The sequence below is a fragment of the Lycorma delicatula genome, chromosome 2, assembly GCF_047948215.1.
Source record: "Lycorma delicatula isolate Av1 chromosome 2, ASM4794821v1, whole genome shotgun sequence".
Classification (NCBI taxonomy): Eukaryota; Metazoa; Arthropoda; class Insecta; order Hemiptera; family Fulgoridae; genus Lycorma; species Lycorma delicatula.
The window spans coordinates 57887450-57910580 of NC_134456.1; the positions used below are offsets into that span (position 1 = coordinate 57887450).

The window sequence follows — 23131 nt, forward strand, 5'->3', positions numbered from 1 at the left end:
ATTTCTTGCGCATTGAACTAGAATTCAGTGAGAGAGACATGCAATTTAAAGAGGACTGAGATTTTTACAGCAGCAGCAGGAATGAGTGTACCTGATTAGAGTCTTGTAGCCAACACCTCATTCCATATGAAAATAGCAACACTACCACTACACCACTCTCTACTATGCACAAGACAGTCGTATCTCTCACAGGTATATTCTCAGAGTGTTATTGCATCTAGTTATAATAGATGTGTCTCTTGGAAGCACATTATTACACTTTAACATCTTCAATACGGAACTGAAGACTAACGTTCCACTGAATAATGCTCATAAATGCAGTTAGTTTGATACAGAAATATAGATAAATATATGATAAAATTAGTTATAGGTGATCTAGCTTTACCTTTTTCAAATTTTTTTGTTTTAAGAAACTCCAAAGCACTGGGATCGGGTGGTTCCGCTACCATATCCTCTAGTAGATGTGGTGTTGGAGGGGGAGATTTTGAAAAATGAGAAGTTGCAGTCCCAGAGGAGGTGGCTGCCTGGGCTCCCTTAACAGGGAGCTTATTTGGTGGCTCACCACCAGCTGAATTTACCCCTGTCTGCAAAGGTTAAACTTTAGGGACAGAAACTTTCAGAGGGATCCCACTAGTGTTAGTTTCACTAGCTGTAATTACCAATTTCTTATTCGTTTTCATTAACTGAGAAATAATTGCAGTAAATGGAACAACCTAATCAGACAACACCTTAACAAGCTTCTTCAGCTCACTCCAGGATCCGCACAGTTTGTTGTCTGCATTTATAAGAAATTTACTTGATGTTGCGGCATGAAAGAAACATCTGGTTTAACCACGTTTCAAGAGCTAAGTGTTTTTTATATTCTCTTCGGGTGACTGGGAATGAAAGCTTTTGCTCAATACAGATTTTTAGGATTGCTTTCTCTTCTTTAAAACTTGGGCAAAACCAGGTTTCAAGAGTTAAGTGTTTTTATATATTTTCTTCGGGTGACTGGGAATGAAAGCTTTTGCTCAATACAGATTTTTAGGATTGCTTTCTCTTCTTTAAAACTTGGGCAATCTTGAGATCAATCTGAATGTGTTCCCCAACAGTTTGCATATTTTTCTTCCTCTTGACACTCAGTGTCCATGTGGCCTTCTTTTGCACATCTAGCACATATTGCAGTGTTCAGGCAATAAGTTGTGCTATGGCCACATCTTTGACACTGGAAACACCGCCGTGGGTTAGGGATGAATACGAAGATCCCAGCAAAAAATTACTCCTCGGCTAGTAATCAAATTTTTATGACATACCGCCCACATTTGTTAAGACGTAAGAACGATCAACTTTACTCATCACTGAAAGTGTCTATTAGTATTGTTCCATCTGTCAGTTTTCATATGTTCTTGGGGGAACCGCTAGAAATAGTTACTACCTTATTGATCAGGAAAGGCGAGACCTTATGAAGGTCTCCTTCCTGATTATTCCGAAGATCAACAAAACGGATATTTTTATATTTTACATCTGGTACTTTACAATTCTCTACTGTAGGACTATTATCCCCCTCAGACTAAGCTGACCGAGGCCTTTTCACTAGACCAGATATACCACCAACCATCATAGAGTTTACTTGAGAAATTGAAATTTTAACTCATGAGTACCAGCGATATAATGGACCACTCCAGCAGAGTGCACGCATACTGGAACTAGAGCTAAATACAACTGGGTTCACCCTGTGCCCAGAGGACATCGTTCGAGACTCTCACTGAGTAGAGCCATTCACCCATTGGTATGACAGTTCTCGCCTTGCGTTATTGTTGCGCTTCATAAGATGTCACAACACCACCAAATGTAAATGTAAGAAGCAACGGTGTAGGATATTGTTGTGTAGTTGTGTAAGGGTATATGTTGTAATTTGTGTAGTGTTCTTGGTGTAGTGAATGTGTATAGTATTCTGCAGCTCTGGGTGTAGTGAGAAAAAAGCTGCAGAGGCTAGGGCCGTGGGGATACCAATTATCAAAGTCTTAAAGAATTAAGACTCCCCATCGAGGAAGTACAGATGTTGCAGTCCTGCATCCATACAACTACCCAGATGTGTTGTCTACTTCCCAACCAAGTAAAAAAAATATTGATCAACATTACATGATTTATGATTCATTACATCAAATATTACATGATTTGTATCCATTTAAAAATATCTGCTTCCAAAATATATGAAATGTTGAAAGAAGCAATCTCAATGATGAGTGTGTGTCGCTCGAGCATGTCGATTAAAAAGACATGGTGAACACAGTGAGCATCATCATTCGAGAAAATCATCATACTAGTATGCAACAGATGGGGGAACTGTTACACATCTCAAACAACAGTGTATAATATTCTGAGCGAGCTGAGGCATATAAAATGCAGTGTTCATAGTTTCATATACATCCTTTGTCTTTGGGTTCCAGGACTCTTAACTCCTGACCAAATGGAGTACCACATATTAGTTTACAAAGAATTGTTCACTGGCTACAAGAACATGCTAACTCTGACCCTGAGATGAAACAATAAAGCTCCCAATTACAGCCAACTTCTTCACCACCTCCAAAAAAAGCAAAAGTTGCAAACAGAGCAGGTAAAGTCATGATGCATCTTTCCTGATTATGAACAATTCATTTACAAACACCAGATACCTACAAGAAAGACTGTAAGTCCTCTCTGGTACATCAATGTGCTAAAGACAATGTTCTCATTTCACAAAAAACACCCTAGAAAAAAAATCTAAGAATCTCTGTTGTATTACAATAATGCATGCTTCAATGTCACTAATAGTCTGTAAAGTTTTTAATGGAAAAATATTACAATGGTTTCTCACCACCATACAACCCAGATCTAGCTCCAGGTGACTTCTGACTATTCTAACAGGTGGTGAGACCTGAAAGGGTGAAAATCTGAGATGAATTTAGAGATCGTAAAACTGTGAAGACAAAATGCAAAGTGCTTTCAAAAGATAGCCTGAATTTAGTATTTGAAAAGTTAGAAGGTCGAACTGGTGCCAGAAGCAATGTGTTGGACTTAAGAAAATTATTTTGAAAAACATGTAACTGTAGATTCATAATAATTTTTTTTTAACTATAGCTGTTGATTGTTTCATTACTTTTTGGATCGTCTTCATGTATCCAGTCATGACTACTTCAAACCATAGTATGCTCATCGAAAGGCAACTAATTATAAACACAACATAATCTACAGCAGTAAAACCTCTTATGAGCAGATATCATTATCCATCAAACATATGAATTTTAGCGAAAAATATATTTAAAACCAGTTGCTGATTGTCATGATGGTTTATAATTTTTTCAATTAAAATCACGATTTAAAAAATAAAATTCCATAAATAAGTATCGACTGATGATAATCACACATTTAAGTATTTACCTTATATATTGTTGAAAATATTCTCATTTATTGTTTTTGTTTATGTAAGAATATAACAACACTGGAATAGTGACTTGAATACCTGATTAGTACTTCCATATAAAGCATAATCTAAATGTTATGTACTAATAAAAATGAAAATAACTAGAACAAAAATCAAAGATTACAAAATAAAAAAGTATGATGTATTTTTTCAAGGTTTGTCTGCATGTGTTTATTACACTGTACACCAAGATGCAAATAGCAATGAGTTTAATAACATTCCTGCATTTACCCAACAAAAAATAACTCATTTCAACAAATTAATCAGTAGAAAACAAAATCTACACTTTTTCCTAATAAATAAATATACTAATATTATCCATAAAAAAAAATTCTAAGCGCCCTATAAAAAAAAAAACTTTGTATACTTAATTACATAATAAAGACTAAAGTTCAGTACATTTTATACAATTTTACAAACATCAAACAAAATAAATACATACCAAGTGCTCATCAGTAGTATATGGAGGACCAGGTTCAGCACCATCAAATAAGTATGGGTGATTACTACACTTCCTCAACTGCATCAAAATGTTCTGTAATCTCATTTTTTCAATTTTACCAGCACCATTCACAACATCAATATCTTTCATTAAAACTTTAGTATACCTGAAACCATTTTGTAATCAAAATTCTGTCAAGACAAATGAATAGGAAAATATTTGACAATTAATAAGAAACAGATTGTAATTCAACTACAATTGCTTGGTAGGTAATTTAAAAAAAAGAGAAAAATATTTATTATAATTAAATAGATCAATACCTTTTATATCTGAACAGAATTCATTTCATCATTATTTAAGCTAACTTTAACAAATTCATTGTAAAACGTTGCCACCAGTGTAGCCTGAATGCTATTCTACAAGTACTAGTAAGGTTGTGATCTAACAACACATCACTCTATTTTAACACTTGATAAATTTTCATAACATGCTTATTTCTACCAAAGAGCTTGGAAGATTACTACTTAACATGCCATAGCCTAGCCATATAAATACACTGAGCATAGTGTGAAAATTATTTCTGTCACAGCAGGAATAATGAATCTATGTTTGTTAATCTGTAAAAATTACCATATTTTCATAATTTCAGGTGATGTAAGTTAACATTACTTTAATTACATTTAAATTCTATTTTTACTTTAAATCCAAATATTAATGAAATCAAACATCATATAGAAGGATGTTTTAGAGATTTAACAAAAATCCATTATAAAGAAAATAATTCTTTTTAGAACTGTAATGACCAATTCACTGTTACACATACGTGCATGCACGCTCACATAAATGTCACAGTGGTTGATCAATCTCTGTGACTAATGAGCAGCACCAAATCGATTCACACTACACAACACATAAACACCCAAATAGGCATATAGAAAGAACAATAGGATTCATTATTATGTAACTGGCTACCATAAAATCTTTTTGCAGTCCACGCCATACAAATTCAAAGAAAAGAACAAACAGAAGGAATGTTGTGAACAGCTTCTGAAATTTTATCACGACAAGAAAAATGACTCCTTTTTCATTATTGAGAGGAGACAATACTTGGGTGCGTCATTACAACTCATACGACAAAATGGCAGGGCTTGGAGTACTTGCCTTACAGTTCATCACAATCAAAAACTTCAAAATACAACCCTCAGAAAAAAAATTCTCTTGACAATGTTGTGTGATTCCAAATACATGTACATGATTATCTGGAAGCTGGACCGATTGTAAATTTTGTCAATGAGGTCATGGATCAAGGAAAAACCACCAGCATTCTTCACTGACAGAATAAAAAAAACAATCTCTACTGCTTCATCGTAAGCAGAAATGTGTATAGCTGACAACAGAAACTATATAGAAAAATTAATGTAAGTTTTGTACCAAATAAAATTTACATCTATGCATATTTGTTTCATTGGACTATCTCTTTTCATTTGCAAGTTATGAGTGATGGTGCAATACAATTGCACAACCCTTTTGTTTTTTCACTGATGGAAAATATAGGAAAAGTTCTTCAATAAATATGAAGTGACATCCAATATGTATACTTAACTAACAATATCTTAAATAAAAGTATGTTTCATAAACAGAATTATAAAATTGTAATACATAAAATCAATTGTTTTCTCAAACACTAAATAAGAGGATCAAGACCCAACTCAAGTTAATTTTCTATACGCTGAACAATATTGGTATTATTTCATTTGACAGGGAAAATAAAATATAAAAAAGGCTGGGTTTTTTGTTATTTTTTAGCAATTCTAACATTCCGTGATTCATCAAAAAAAGGTGAATATGGTCACTTGTAATGAAGTGGCCATATTCTTCCCCTCAATAGGCTACGCTAGACACACCAATTTCCAATTTCAGAAATTTATTTTCTTTTTCATAACACTTTCTATATCCCAAGGTGTTACTGAAACTATGATGCAAATGCGGTAATAATGTTGTTAAAACAAACAGTTTAGAGAAAAAAGTTTCCTGTCTTCACCAAAAGTAGAATAGTAATTATATTCTAAAGTAGCTGTCATACTGAAGCAAATCATAAAAATAAATAAATAAAATGTAACAAATGTTCATAAATATACAAAATTACGGAATGGTGAAAGAATTTATGCATAATCTTTTTCAAATTTTCACACAGTTTCATTTTCAAATAATGCCTAACTGATAACAATAATGTAGACAATAAAAAAAAATGGCATAAAATTCAATTTTTTCATCTTGTGGTTCATAAAATATAATTCTTCAAATATAAGATTTTGTCTTTAGTATCAAGCATCACTGCAAAAACAGAGAATAAGAAAATAATCTTCCAAAGCACGATCATACTAATCTTAAAATAAGGATGCTAATGCTTTGCAATTATTCAATATTTTACACGTTTACCTGATGAATTGATGATTGCTTACTAATACTTTCCTTACCTTATGCTGTATCTGAAATCAGCTAAATTAATAAACAATACAAAGCTGTATGTGTAGATGATGTAAAGGACTGATTAGCCCTAAGAGTAAGTTAGAAAAATGTCATATATTTATACATATAACCGCAAAACAAAAAAGTATTAATTATAAAGAAAATAAAAAAACTAAAAAAAAAATGATAAATGATCCAAATCCTTTGTCTACAATACTTATTACTATATAAACAAACATCAAATGAATCTAATGATTTAACACATGATAATAAAAAAGAATACTTACTAAATGGTATATCAGCAAATTAATAGATGATATATCAAGATTTTTATTTAAAAAATAAAATAGCTAAATATAAACCTACCATTCCCTTTGCATTTTACTTAATCCAACATATACTTTTAATTCCTTCTTCGGTTTTAATTTTTTTTCTACCTCACTTTTCAAACGTCTAAGTAAAAATGGTCGTAAAACCTGGAATATAATAAGACACAAATAATTTACAAATTGAAAGCTATTAACAAAAACCATAAATAAAAAAATCAAAGGTATACTTTGTTTAGATTTACATCTGAGTAGTATCAATTAATGGTACTGTATAAAAAAGTTCCAGTACAGCAATTATCTCTTTTATACTTTTTGGATAAAATTATCTCTTTTATTCCAAAGTAACATAGAAGATTATAACTGACATTTTATGCATCCAGACAAGGGATAATAAACAACAATTAAAGTGAATATTACACAATTACTTTTAATACTCTTGCTAGTTGAACAATACACAGAAATAAATATTTAACATAAAAAGTTAGCAAAGAGAAATGTAATATAATCAAATCAGGTGTTCTTCTCAAATTTATAACAGAATTTAATTTTACCATTATTTTTTTTACTAATCAAACCTTTATGAAAAACAAATGTCCAAACTGCTTGTATGTATTTCTACCATATTAATTTTATAAATCAGTGGTTTCTGTGACTGCTCTCAACCAACATACTGTGAACAATTTAAATACCTATAGACTTCAATTACAGATGTACTTATTTTAATCCTATATATTTTTATTTATTGTAATACTGTGTATGTCACTGTAATGGCATTTTTATCGGCAGTCTATGAATTTTATATCATATTATTTTTGTTCAAAAGTGAGGTTATATTAGTTTGCTTTTATGAGAATAAATTAATTTTGGCAAATAAAATAAACAATAATGCTGTTTATTTGTTTGAAAATTTTGCCACTTGTGACTGAATAAACCATGCAACTTTAAACTTTATAAAAATAAAGAGAAAACTGATAAGAACAAAATAAGAAACAAGATCATAGAATTTTTAAATGCGACGTCAATTTTCTACAGATATTAATAGTAATAAAATGACCCATTATTTTACCATTTAATCCACTCTAATACAGATTTTACAATCTAATAATTAATATGTTTACCGATCTTTAATAAAATCCATTCTAATGGATACTAAAGAAAAAGTACTTAAATATTCTATTTGAATATTTGAACAACACATTAGAATATTGTTTGGTTGAATATTTTAATATTTCTTGATATTCAATAATTTAGTATATTGAATATCCTCTTTATGCTAGAGAAGAAACAACCATCACTGTGAAACTTAAACAGAAGTTTATTAACAAATGAATAACAAATCCGTAGTGATCAAATAGTTGAAAGTGATAAAAATGCAAATGAAAAGGAAGATGAAAGTTAGAGTTAACAAGAATTAGAGTTAAAAATTAACACTACAAGCCAAAGATAAAATTAATACTAAAAAGCACAAGTTTAATAGCTCTCCGTGCTTAAACAATTTTTTTCTTTTTTCAATGTAAATATGTTATCATGATGTTTATTTGTAAAATATTATTTTCTACAGCATTTTATGCAAATCAATTTGTATGATGACCTCCTGGTAAAGTGGTATTTCATCTTGAAGATTCTGTGGACTGAATTTCAATCAGGGTTGGAACATTTTTTCACACTATAGATGTTAAAAAAATTCATCAATCACATTATTATAAAGGGGAAAAAAAGAGTGATAGACATAACTGGCTTCAGGTTTTAGTTGCTAAGAGAATAAATAAACTCTTCTGTATCTGTTATTTTTTAATCATATCTAGAAAAATGTAATGAAAAAGACAATTATTTTTGTATTTACATATATTCATTGAATCTAAGTATCTCAAATGTATTTTTACAAATACATTTAAAGAAAAAGACACTCAAAAAATTCTAGGGAAGCAGTTAGTCAAATCTCATATAAATCAACCACGTAGTCCTCAGCTAGGGTATCATATACCCAAACAAAAAAAAACTATTCATAAAAAATAAATACCCCGAAAACAGAATTTTTTTCAACAATCATTTGTTTCAACTTATACTTACAGCATGTAACCGTTCAATAAGTTGTTTATCACCAAGAAAACTGTTTGTATTAAACCAAGAATCAAAATCCTGAAACAAAGAAATTATTTTCCTATTAATGATTTAAAACATAAAGACATGCATACATGCGCATGTACATGCATGCATACATACATACAAACAAAGAAACAATATCAGGTAATACTAATATATTAAGTAATTACTGATTAAATATAACAGTAAACACTAAACATTTTTATTCAATTAACGTTAAATATTTATTTTGCAACAACAAAAAAATTAGTTAACTCAAAAATAATCTTACATAGGGTAGAATTAGCCTATCAAAGTAATAAATGTATTTACTTGACTTTTAATTTAAGTTTTATAAAATTAAAATAACTGACAATTTATATTAAAACACAAGTGCAGGCAGTCAACAGAATAAATCATTTTATGAAGTGACCTTGATGCACTTTATATTTAACCCATCTTCTTTATTTGAGATATCAATGAAAACTCACTGTATAACTTTTAGCATGTTTGTATGAGTTATTCGTTAATTATAAAAATAATTCTTTTTCTTCAATCATAGGTAATTTAACATCGATTATTTAACAATAAAGCAGTCAAATCATACCATTATAAAGTGTAACAGAACCTAATGAATTTCATAACTAAAATATTTTTAGTACACAAACATTGATCTGGAACAGAAGAAATATCATTAAGGACTTATTGTTAAAAGTTGTAGTTATTAAACTAGTCTTTTCCTTTCAGTATCATGTATTTTATATCCTGTCCATTTATTTTAGAATAAAATATGCCAAAAAAAAACTCAAAAAATTTATTGTACATACTAGTCACGTATTAACTAGTTCAAAGACTCATTAATACTAGAATGTGTGAAACACAACCGTATTAGAAATTGAAACTTCTATTTACCAAGCCTTAGTGTGTAGTAATACTCAAGTATTTAAAAAAAAATTGTAACAGTAAAACCACACATGCTTCAACAAGCAAAATCTAAAAAATTATAGTATTTTAATAAAAGCAGACAATACAATGAATGCCAGAAAACAGCATTTACGTTAACTGGCATTCTTCTTGTGAAAATGGCTAATGATACATTAACAGCTCATCTCATTCCTTTTAGCACCAAATATCTTCATTTCCTTTACAGTTACTTTTATCTTTCGTGTCTTTTTAGTTTAGGGAGAACTTCCTCCTCCTCTTTTCCATCAATAATCCTTTATACTACTCCTACATAGCATTGGCCTAACCAGATCATTTATTTTGCTTTCATTATATATCATCCTCATTATGTCCTCTTTTCACTCATAAGCCTCCATAATTATAATTCTTTAATGTCTCTCCAGATCACTTTTCCCCCGCAGCCAACTCGTGATTCTACGTGATAATAACTGGAAACAGGATTGTGGATAACACAAAATCATAGCAAAATTGTGGTAATTCAAAAATAATAATATTTAATTAAGTAATATATCTTAAAATAACCTAATACTGTACTGCAGTACAATATTTACATGCACTATTATATTTAGATATTAATGGTAAATAATAGAATAAAAAACAGTACACTACAATAAAGGGTGGGCGGGAAATCCCTTTACGCTAGTTATAAAAATTATTAGGACAGGTGCAACAGATTAACTTCTATGGATCTAAAACATCTGTTCACCATGTTCAAAGTACAACTTTATGCGCCTCCATGTTGATCATTTCAGGGGTGATTATTTGAAATGCTTAGAGCTGTTCATCGTTGATATATTTGTGTTTTCAGATATCTTCTTTTACAAAACTGCAGTGTATTGCCAGGTGTGGTGAGGTCATTCTGGAAGCAACCACTCGTCACTTCACAGATAACTATTTTGATTAACTGCGCCACTGACAAAATAAGGACCAAGAAAATATTCAGCTGTCATTGCAGCCCAAAATCATAACATGAGATGGATGGTGCTCTATTTTCTCAAAAACGTGAGAATTGTCTTTTACCCAGAAAAAAACATTTTGGTTACAAAAGCTTTAAAAAAAGGTTCATAAATCACAAGCTCATCTAAGAACATGATGTTCTTTTAATCGTTTGCTCTCGGAAAGTGTTTAAGCAATAAACGGATATGCATAAACACGTCAATCAAGGTTATGGTTAGGTTATCACTCCTCCTTAACTGTGGCTGGATGAAAACATTTAACTTTCAAGTTCTTCTGCATATGGTCTCTCATTGTCAATCTTGGGATGCCTAACTTTGCAGAACGTTTGTACATTGATTTCATCGATGCCTCCACAGCAGCATATGTCTTAGCTCAACCCTGCTTGGCCTCCCACTGCATGGTATATCAAGAACAGTTCCCATTGCAAAAGCTTTCTTTTCCCATGTCAGTAATATTTGCCATGATTGTGTTGATTTCCCAAAACACACAAAGTCATTCATAATGTTCTCCAATGTTTTACCAAAGTGTGGATATTCATGACATGCTAACAGACGCTGTGACAGTGAACACTCTCATACTCACCATCATTCCACATTCTATTACAACTAAGGTCACTGAACACACCAGACAATCCCCACCACGGCTTAACCTCCTCACCTTTGCCAGCAGCAGTGAGAATTGGCACCAGTAGAGCTCAATTAAGCTGGATTTATTACAATATAAAGTGATAACAATTAATTTTTTTTATTGTTTTTTCAACAATATATATATATATATGTGTAGTTTTTCCAACCAATTTTCCAGCTACTTCCAGGTATGTGTGTGTGTGTGTGTGTGTGTGTGTGTGTGTGTGTGTGTGTGTGTGTGTGTGTGTGTGCATGTGTGTGTGTGTGTGTGTGTGCATGTGTGTGTGTATGTGTGTGTGGGCAAATATAATTACTGCTACTGGCTTGCCAGGCCTGACATAGCTGCAGATGTAGAGCAATGTAAGTGTAAATACACTAGTAAACATGTAGTCTGGAACAGACTTGGGTCAAACACTCCTGAGACATGTAGTTAATTGAAACCCAACCACTACAGAACATCGATATCTACAGTCTAGCATTCAAATCAATATAAAACCAACTCCCTTTACCTTTTCTAAGGTTAGAGAAGGAAACCTAAAACCTCTCAAACCTTAGAACTCCCAACTTCAAAATCAGTGAATGATTACAAAATCAGCGATTTTGTAATGATATATATATGTATATTAAAAAATGCCTACGGAAAAACATAATTACATTACTGCCTGAATCCAGTTTTGCTCCCATCACTTCTTTTTCATCCTCTTCAACCTTAATTACCATCTTCTATCTCACATGCAAATTCTTTATTCCCTCTTTCAATTGAAGATCATCATATCACATCAAAATAGTTATTAGCAACTTTACTTACTGGAATATTTTAGATAAAAAATATATATATACCTTTGTAATGTTTTCCATTGCCTTCCACTATGCTGTTCATCTTTGGTATTTATCCATCATTTAGTAACGGATTTATCCACATTCAGCAATTTTAATCTACTTACTGAAACATTTCCCTAGTCCAAAAAACAAACACGTGTGGAATTTATGAAATTTTCCTTTGCCATCCACTAACCAACCTACTCTACTTTAAGACATATTTTCACTAGTAGAAAGGAACCTTATACCAACTGTTAAAAATATTTCATTTCTGTTACAAAATACTAGTATTTCAGAAAATATAAATCCTACATGAAAAAAATAAATGACGAGACTGTATTCTCCCATTTTCCTACTAAAATGATAACCATAACAGCTGTCCAAATATTACTGTTATCAATAAGTAATAACTGAACCAAATTATCTTTCACATTTATAAATCTATAAAAATAAAATTTAAGGTAATATATATGCAATCATTAGATATATGTATATTGCCTTATTAAAATCAGTAATAAAATGTAAAAGTTTGTCTCTCAATAAGAGTAAAAACTACAAATTTAATTTTTTTTGACATCACTTTTCTAGGCATTTGAAAATCAGAACATATACAGCACACAACAAGAGAAAGAAAGGGGAAAACACTCACATCTGATGAGTTGAAAACGTCTGGTAATAAGAAATTCAGAAGAGACCACAATTCATGCAAATTATTTTGTAAAGGTGTTCCAGTTAATAAGAGCCTATTAGTCGTTTTGAACTCTCTGACTATTTCTGAAAGTTTAGATTTTTCATTTTTGATTCTGTGAGCCTCATCAATAACCATGTAACGCCAGTTAAATTTCTTGAATGTACCTTTCTCCCTGATAACCATTTCATACGATGTAACACACACATCCCACTCGCCAGGCATCAATGTCTCTCGAATAAAGGTATTCTGTAAATTAAAAAAAATCAAAAATAAGTTTTTAAAAAATAAGACAAATAATACCATGTCCAATAATAAACTAGTTTTTCAGAGAAAAAGTGTGCTTTATTAATAAAGATATAGCATTCTATAAGTATTATGTTATTAGCAAAAAAAAAAAAAAGGTGTAGAATTGAACCACACAATCCAAACAAACATCTATCCTTACAAAAAGCTGCAAATAGTAAGATTTATGATAAAATTAAAATCACAATAACCAATTCTTGAATGTTAAAATTATTTTAGCCAACTGCAGTTAAGTATTATTGTTGTGTAATGCTACATTTTCATAAAATGTATTAAAGCAGGGTATAAGAGGCAAAATATTATGGGCCAATTCATTATACTTAGCACCCAAAATGGGTACAACACATTCACTGACTCATAGTTTGAAAAAAGGTTAGAACCAGTTAATTGCAACCTAGGTTATGAGTTCAAACAGTGGTCAAATTTAGTAATTTATATAATATACAGAATTCATTTTTTACAATTGGTATCAACACTTATTTTTTTCTAGGCGCACAACAAAGTGTTATCAGTGCTCAGAAACAAAATTACTATAGTTAATAATTAAATTTTACCTTTGTTTTACAATGTGAAATGCCTAAGCAGTATGCTAAGTGCAAATTAAAAAACAATTGTCAAAAGGCAAAAACATATTAGTTTCATTCAAATATTTGAATCCAGATGTATGACCTTAAGAAATCATAAGACATTTTCTCCAGGGAAAAGTTAATCCAGTCATTTTCAAGATTCAAAACAGGTTATTTTGTCTTGGAGCAGCCTCTGGCAGTAACTTAAATTCTACAAGCAACATACATTGCAAAATCACCTATATATAATGGGTTTTTGCCACAGTTTATTATATTATTTATGGCTATGGCAAACAAGATAACATTTAAGACACTTCCCAAAGGTATTAAGTTTTTTAGTGTGAAACTTATCAGATACTGTCATTGCAACTTGAATTTGAAAGGAGTGACTGACTATTGAAAAAATTCCTGATAGGTGCAAGATTAGATTCCCTTTTATAACCCATTCCAGCAGTGTACAAGGGATGTTCACATCAATCCGGAACTTTTGTTAGACTAAAGTATAAATGGAGAGTCCTGCACATTCTGTTGGTTTGACACAAAAGGTACAAAGTGTCAGCTAACTGTATGGTGTCCTGGCGAGAAGCAACATTAAACAACATCCGTCAGTCTTAAACAAGCCATCCAATGTAGAGAATGGATACGTGGAACAGCTCATTGTAATCAAATTTCTCATGAATGAAGGCGTAAAACCCAGTGAGATTTAGATTTGCAACTCCTTGCACAGTACAGCACAGTGATGTGACTCTTAGTCACAGTAAAACATCTGGGTGGTGCAGAAGTTTTAAAGAAGGCTGTACATCAGTGAGTTAATGATCCCAATCGAGGTAGTTTGGAGGCATCAAAGTAATGGCCTCAGTTTTTGGGATAAATATGACATCATTCACATCGATTTTCTACCCCGTGGAATCAATATTTACAGTGTGTACTGCAAAGTTTTTCAAGATGTGCATAATGCTCTCAAGAAAAAATGGTCTGGCGCGATCACTAAAAGCGTTGTTTGTGCAGGGCATTGCACAACCGCATACAGTCCACTGCTGTATGTACAACATGCACGCTACAAGATCTTGGCTGGGGGTTATTTCCACAGCTCCCCATACAGTCAGGAACCTGTTCCCAGCAATTTTCACCTGTTTGGACCATTGAAATTGTTCCTAGAGGCCAGTATTTCAACAGCAATGATGAGATGAAGAAATTAGTACTATCTTGGTTTCAATGTTAACAACAAATCATTCTACATTGCCAGTATCCAGGCACTAGTGAAATTTGGGGATAAATGTTTAAATGTGGCAGAGAATTACATCGAGAAATAAAAATATTTTTTTTTACTATCATAAGTGTGTTCCACATTTATTAAAATTAATAGTCCTGGATTGACCAAAACTCCCTTCATATTTAGGATTCCTCTCGTAAATTTAGAAATCCTATCTAGAATTCCAAGCCATGTTGTATGCCTTTTGCAAATCAAAAAATACAGCAAAGCATCAGCAAAGTAGGAAGGTGTTTTGAATAACAGATTCCAGAGCAACTACATGATTGATAGATAATCAACCTAGGCAAAAACCACATTACTCAGAGACAATTAGGGAGTTTCTCTCAAGGTATCACACTAGACAACAGTTCATCATTCATTCCATCAACTTGCACCGATACTGGTCAAGCAACTAGGATGATACTAAAGGGACATATTTATCTTTACTGGGTTTCAGTACAGGAATCACTAATGCTTTTCCAACCAAGAATCTGGAAAAACCAAGTCAGAAAATACTTTATTGCAAATAGACAAAAGATGTCCTAGTGCAGTATCTGAAAACTAAGGTAACATACGGAGCCTGATATTATCATTTCCAGGTAGTGTCACAGGAATTATTCAAGACACACCTTACCTCATCAAAAGGAAAGGGAATGTTCAATTCATTTTGCGAGTCTCCAATAACAAATGGGATGGATACTTTCTACCAGTAACTTATACCTCATAAACTCAGGACAATATAACAATGTAAGGGAAACTGACTTAGATGAATTTCCAAACATGTTTATCAGATCAATTGGCAAGGATGTTGCTGTTTTCAGTCCAGCCATCTACAGAAATTATCCTGATCAACATATTCCCTGAACTTTTGTACAAATAACAGATGGTGTTGTCTGAGAAATTGTATCTACATAATTCAGCCATGAGTACTGATTAGCATATCCTGACTCCCCCCAGCCCCCTCAACAGGGAAAGACTTATGACAATCACAGTCGCCACACCACCCCCACCCCTTCCATTTCTAGCCATGTCAAATGTCTAAGCAGACATTTCCATCACTGTATTTGCACAACCTACAACTGCCTTCGTATGGCCTCTTTCAACGACAACTACCTACCATAACTTACAAATTATCAAATTAACCGATTTGCCGAAGCACAATCCCCACACCTTCCTCATAACACCAAAGGTTTTACACAAAATCTCTTCCAATATCTAACTTCAATTAGACTATGCACTCAGATAATTACTTGATTGAGTCTTTAAACACCAAAAATACTATCCTCAAACCGACAAAACAAGTGCCGATCACAACGACAATTTTGTCCAATTCAAAGTCCTCTTGATTTACTTAATAAGCAAGAAAAAAATTCTCAAATTTAATAAGTCTCTAATGGAAACATATCCTATCTCTTTCTGCTCTGGTCCGCTTTTAGGAGTGAGGTCAATGCCTACACCCTTCCACACTGCAGCTCCATCACAGAGTTCTCCAGACATCCATCTCATCCTAGCAGTGAATATCTAACTAACTGGAGGTGGATGCCAAAACACCTACCTTGATGAAGTAAACATCCAGATGGGCCCCTAGCCAAATGGACTGCTATTTTATCTTTACATCTATAACAGCATCAGACCCCCTCAGCCATCTTCTACAGGGAAAATCTAAGGAAGTCAGCAACTACATTCTATTACCTTTCGGTTTTCCAATTAACTTGCAAATCAAAACGACAATTGATACTCACAAAGCTCTCTGGCTACTTTGGTACATTCAACTTTATACCTGGCCCAGAGTTTATACCAGCCCAGAACTTTATACACATGGCGCACATCATGGCCCAACATTCCGGACACAAGCCTGAATCAAACTAAATGTGGCCAACCTGTCTCAAAATTCATCATGACCAAAAGAAAACTGTTAATACATCGATTGGGGGAAATCCATGTAACTACCTACATACTTCTCATATAAGGAAAAATTTCACGATTGTAACAGCCACTGGACAATTCAGTTCACCTGACCTTCAATAAATGGACACCTTGATCGTCTATTTCTTTTATGCGCACAGAGGTACGTTGGCCTACCTTCTCAGTATAACATAATTGGCACTCAGTTGCAAGGACATCAATAGGCTTAATACCAGAAATAACAAGGACCACCTGTCAAGAGAGAGGATAAGAAATGATGGGCTCCGAAAAACATATTCCTATAACATTTGTACCTCTTTCGATGAGCCAGGACAGGTACAGCACATAGCATTACAGCTTCCCATCCACACTTATATAGAACATGCATGGTTCTGAAATTAAGCCCCCAATCAGAGTGAACTGCTCTCCGAATACCGAGGAAAGTAGAACAAGCTTTTTTGGCATCTTGAAAGTGCTCCGTGAATCAAAGATTCTCATCAAGGAAACAACAAGTCAATTTGCAATAGCTAGTCTGCCCTTGAGTAACATCATCATTGTTTTCTATGGGCTAAACACCATCTTAAAGTTGCCAACTCCACAACTGGAGTACACTCCAAGCATGAGTTGCTCTAAATTTGATATCATTCCTTGAATCTCTTTTAACCAGCAAAAGTCCATCATTTGCATACGTGATGACGCAGCATCAACTGGATAACCTCAACCACATCAAAGAATTGAATTTAGTAACCCAGAGCAGGGGTCCTAAAACACTACCCTACAAACAACTTTTGAGGGCATTTTCCCTACTTCTGAGACACCATCTCAATTGGCTGAAATAACAAATTCAGCTCATTCTGCATACAATCACTCTTCTGCAGCTGAAACAGGGCAGAGGGCAATCATAAATTATTAAAAGCCAAACAGATACCCAAGTCTTTATTATTATATGTGAGTTCTTATTATGTCCAAAAAGATACTTATACTCAGATTCACTAGAAGAAACAATGTTCATAACCTTAAGACTAACATCTTCTGTGCCCCTACCTGGGTGAAAACCATACTGATTATCCATCAACAACTTTCTAGAATTCAATCTAACAGTAATACGAAGATACAATACCTTCCTAAAAACCTTTCCAATAACTGGCAGGAGCGTTAAAGGCCAATAAGAGAAGCTCACTGATGAAGTCCTTGTCAACACCTTTAAACAATTTTAAAACACACTTTTTCCAGCAAATAGGGAAATAGCCAGCAATGAGCATCTAATCAAAAATTTCAGTTATAGTGGCAACACAAATTCCGACAAAATGGAAAAGGAGCTCCACCGTGATTCTATCAAAACCTGGGGCTTTATTCCTACCAGAACTGCAAATTACCTGTGTACATCTGCCTCTGTAATATCCACAGATAAAACATCAGAGTGAAAAGCAGCAACTTCCTATCAGACTCGTTGATGATACAATGTTTTATTAGTCACATCATCTGGCAATAAATTATTCACTACAATATTTAAAATCTCACCTTTATTAAAAACAACACTCTGCTGGGTTGAGAGAGCGACAAAAAAAATATTTTTCTTACATTTATGCCCTAGGACTCATACACTATACCTCAAGAATACTTATTTCCTTGCTAACAAAAGAAACCCTTTGTGATGTTCTGACCAAATAAAAATATTCAGACCTCTGCCTTCGACAGTCACCAAAACTGCTCACTGTTCAGGACCACTCTCCCGCTGAGCAGCTCTCCCGAAATGGTTCACGGACTGTTTCAACAAAGACAGATGTTTAGTCCACCAAGGAGCAATTCTCTCTCAACCCCAACTATGGTGAACTGAATTCTCAGCGGCATTGATGAAAGCCAGAAAATCTTTCTGCCAGGTCCACCAACTGACTATCATCCAGACTTCAGTCAAAGACACAGAGTCTAGCAGAGAGAATATTAATAAATTTAGGCCAGTCCGCGTTCTTGTGCAGGAAGCAACCCTGATGAACAGGGACATTACATTTATAAGCTCTTACAACTCCCTCACCAACTAAAAAATAATTTATCAATGATTACTAGAACAATTATCAACAGACTAAGCATCAATCTTACCAGGAATATTCCTACCAACACTAATATCAATATTCGTTTCGGTAAACAATCTCCTTCAATCTATCATTCCAGCATATTTTCAGCATTAACTGAAAACATTAAAGACCTCTGTAATACATGCTGCACATCAAAGCCTTCAACTACTTCACCACTATCATCTAGGACTCCACTATGCCACATCTCCTGATATATCTTCAGCTGACGCCGGTCTTTTTTTTTCAAACATCAGTCAGAGTCTAGTGGTTTTTTGGTTATTTCAAGTAGACAAACAAACATCAAATATTATTTTGTTACCATGGGTACCGGCAATTTAACAAAACACACAGGCAGAGTGCACATAATAGAGCTAAGACTGCATACAACTAGGTTCACCCTAGTGCTTTCGAGGGTTTCCCTCATCATCAGTTAATAAAACCTTTCCTTTTTAAAAAAATCACAATTAAACTTAAAGCATTAATATTGTAAACAAATAAAAATATGTAGTCGTAAAAATTAAAAATTTTTTGGTAAATTGTTTCATACGTTTGCCTTTGATATAATTTGCACAGAGGAGAATACGGACAAATACAATAACAAAAAAAAAAAAATTGATTTTGCTATATTAAATATAGGAGGGTTATTTTTTTTCAAGGTCCGATCGGTCGCGAAATAAAAACCTGCGCAAAAATCGGATGAACCTTTGCGCATATGTGTTGCGCAGCATCTCTAGTATGGCCTTCAATCACGCCACATCACTTTGTTTAGTTCTGAACACGCAGCTAGCACGTAAACATGTCTACAACAATAGAATCTCCCGCCAAGTGTAAAGTGCGTGCGGTAATTCGATATCTTCAGGCTGAGGGGTGTAATGCAGCTGAAATTCACCGACGAGTAAGTAATGTGTACGGTGAAACTTCAATGAGTGATAGCAAAGTGCAACGATGGTGCAGGAACTTTAAAGCAGGACGTATAGATGTTCATGATGCAGGTGGTCAGGGAAGGAAGCAAGTGTCAACCGATGATCTCATTGAGCGAGTCGTGAGGCAATTCGAGAAAATCATCGGTTCACAATTTCTGTATCGAGTGATTCGTTTCCTGAAATTTCAAGGTCAGCTCTCTACACCATTGTGAGTGATAGACTTCAGTACCGCAAACTGTGTGCAAGATGGGTTCCCAAGATGCTATCCGACCATCACATAACAATGAGAATGAACGCGCATCCCTAATGTTTCTCCAGCGCTACCACAATGAAGGAGAAGATTTTTTTAACAATTGTCACAGGGAACGAGACATGGGTCCATTTCCAAACTGAAGAAACAAAAGAACAATCCAAACAGTGGATGCATTCTCATTCTCCCAGAAAACCAAAGAAGTTCAAGCGAACTGGAACTGGAACTGGAATGGAGTTCTCTTGGTGGAATTCATGGAACATGGCACGACCATTACTGCAGCCTCATACTGCATGCCTCTTCAACATCTACGAAGGGCAATTCAGAATAAGCGGAGAGGAATGTTGTCATCAGGCATTGTCTTTCTTCATGACAATGCTCGGCCGCACACTGCAGCTGTAACAAAGAAGCTCCTGCAGCGTTTTTGTTGGGAGGTGTTTGATCACTCACCATACAGCTTGGACTTGGCTCCATCTAATTTTCACCTCTTTGCTCACATGATACGCTGGCTAGAAGGACAACATTTTCACACAGACATCAAGCTGCAGACCAGTGTAGAAACATGGCTGAAAACACAGGCGGCTCCGTTCTATGACGAGGGTATTGGAAAGTTGGTACCATGCTACGACAAATGTCTAAATTGGAGTGGCGACTATATATTGAAATAGCATAACTATGTAAGTACTTGTTACAAAAAAAAAATTTTTATTTTCACTGTGATTTTAATTTTGTGATCGATCGGACCTTGAAAAAAAAGAACCCTCGTGTATATACATATATATATATATATATATATATATATATATATATATATATACACATATACAGGTATCTCACGAAGAAACAGAGAAACTTTCAGGATATATTTTACTGGTGAAAATAATGATAAAAGTTCATATAACATAGGTCTGGAAACATTTGTTTTTGAGTTATGGCTAGCGAATGATTTCGCCCGCATTTCAGCTCTTCTAATAAAAAGAAGCCCTACTGAAATTTTTGGGACCCAAATTATGAAGTAAAGTTTGTGGTTTCTGATGTAATTTGAGCTGGGAAATAAGACAAAGCAGGTTCCAGAATTGTAACTCCGATAGTTTTTAAAATATTTTAAATATCTAACGTAAAACACAAAATTCAGTGTAAAAAAACAAGTATTTTTTAGATTTGTAGTATAATTGTTAAATCATGATATATGCAAAAGATTTAGAAACAAAACTTGTAGAAAATTTAATTTTAGGTAAATTTATGTAAATAAAACCAATAAAAACTTAAAAATCGGTTTTTTATTGTAGCAACAGACCAAAAATAGACAACAGAAAATCATATTATTCTTTCTGTACCTAATAAACATATTTTTTTAGAGCATTATTTTTAAACATTGTTCAGTTTATCAGCATTTACTGATGAAAGGGTCACTTCGAATGTGTTTGTTTTCTGTTGAACGCCAAGTAAATCATCGTGTTAACAATGAACATTGCTTGATTCAGTATATTCAGCATCGCCCAGACACTAGTACAAAGCGAATTTCATGTCGCACTGGTTTGCCAAAAAACAAAAAGTGTGACGTATCTTAAGAAAGAAAATTTTTATCCTTTCTGCCTGCAGAAGGTGCAAACTTTGCGGCCAACAGATTACCCCCAGCAGTTAAACTTGGCTTCTAGACAACACTATAAAGTACATTGTACATGATAAAGTACATTCAATTTTGTTTACTGATGAAACCACTTTTATGAGAACTGGAGTCTTCAATTCCAAAAATATATATATTTTATAATATATTCATTATTGAATATTCGCAACACCTTTTTATTTGTCACTTTATCCACCCACTACCTTTTAATAACATTCTCCTACATCACCACATTTCAAAATCTTCTAATTTTTTCTTCTCAGGTACCCTGATCATCTAAGTTTCACTTGCATATAAAGCTACGCTCCAAACATATACTTTCAAAAATGTTTTCGACATTTAAACTAATTTTTGATGTAAGCAAATTATATTTCTGACTGAAAGCTCATTTCGCCTGTGCTATTTGGTAATTTGGTATTTGCTTATCTTTAGTAATTCTATTTCCCAAATCACAAAATTCTTCTACCTCCATAATCTTTTCTCTTCCTATTTTTATATTTGTTTTTTACATTCATCAGGTGACCATCAGAGAAATTGCAAATGATATTGGGATTGGAAACGGTTCCAAATATACAATTTAAACAAACAATTTGGACAAGTAAAAAATGGCTATAAAGCATTGTCCAAGTCGCTTTTCTTTGAACAGAAAGAGATTTATTGCATGCATTGCATAGAATATGCAGGAGTAACTAATGATAATGATCCTTAGTTTCTTTAACTGTAATAACTGGCAATTCTTGGATATATGGATATGACCAGGAAACCAAGGCTGCTATCATCAGAGTGAAAGTCACTATCATTCCATAGGCTGAAGAAAGCAAGACATCATGAGTAAGGTATATCATGAGAAAGACATCATGAGAGTAAGGTACGTCATGAGAAAGACATCCTGACTGGTTTTTTGACTACAATGGAGTTGAACATCGTGAATATGTACCATTGAAAGCCATACATACTGTCTACAACAGTATTACTAACATATAACTGGAAGTTATACATAATCAGTTTGACCAAACATTTGAGAAAATGAACTATAATTAACACACAAATCGATTAATCATATCTAATCCAGGATTTTTTTGTCAAGCTTGTAGTTCCTCAGGTTTGGTAGGTTTCTTAGACATGGCTTGTGATTTCTGATCAGAAATACCAATCTATATATTAGAAAAATTTGGTAAACAAATTAGAAAAAATTAATTTTTCTGTGATTAGTAACTAATTTAGTTAAGACTTAAATGATGTCTTAAAACTCTCAATACATCAAGCCACAGGAAACCAGAATGCACAACTATGCTCACTCAATTATGAGAGGAGTTTTAATGGAACGTAGCTTCTCTCACAATTAGAAGTCTTACTCCTCAAAAGTCTGACAGTACTATCTCACTTTCTTTTAAACTAAGACAATTTCCAATA

The 23131-nt window shown here is 33.3% G+C and overlaps 1 protein-coding gene across 1 annotated transcript in view; it reads right to left on the reverse strand.

The window, feature by feature from the left end:
• The window catches only part of Iswi (nucleosome-remodeling ATPase imitation SWI), a 97193-nt gene that overhangs the window by 62064 nt on the left and 11998 nt on the right, over positions 1 to 23131 (reverse strand). The window contains exons 6-9 of the mRNA XM_075355348.1: positions 12779 to 13066; positions 8753 to 8821; positions 6720 to 6829; positions 3885 to 4050 (exon numbers count right to left, since the gene is read on the reverse strand). Of these exons, the coding sequence (XP_075211463.1) occupies positions 3885 to 4050; positions 6720 to 6829; positions 8753 to 8821; positions 12779 to 13066 (633 nt within the window). The remainder of the gene's footprint in view (positions 1 to 3884; positions 4051 to 6719; positions 6830 to 8752; positions 8822 to 12778; positions 13067 to 23131) is intronic.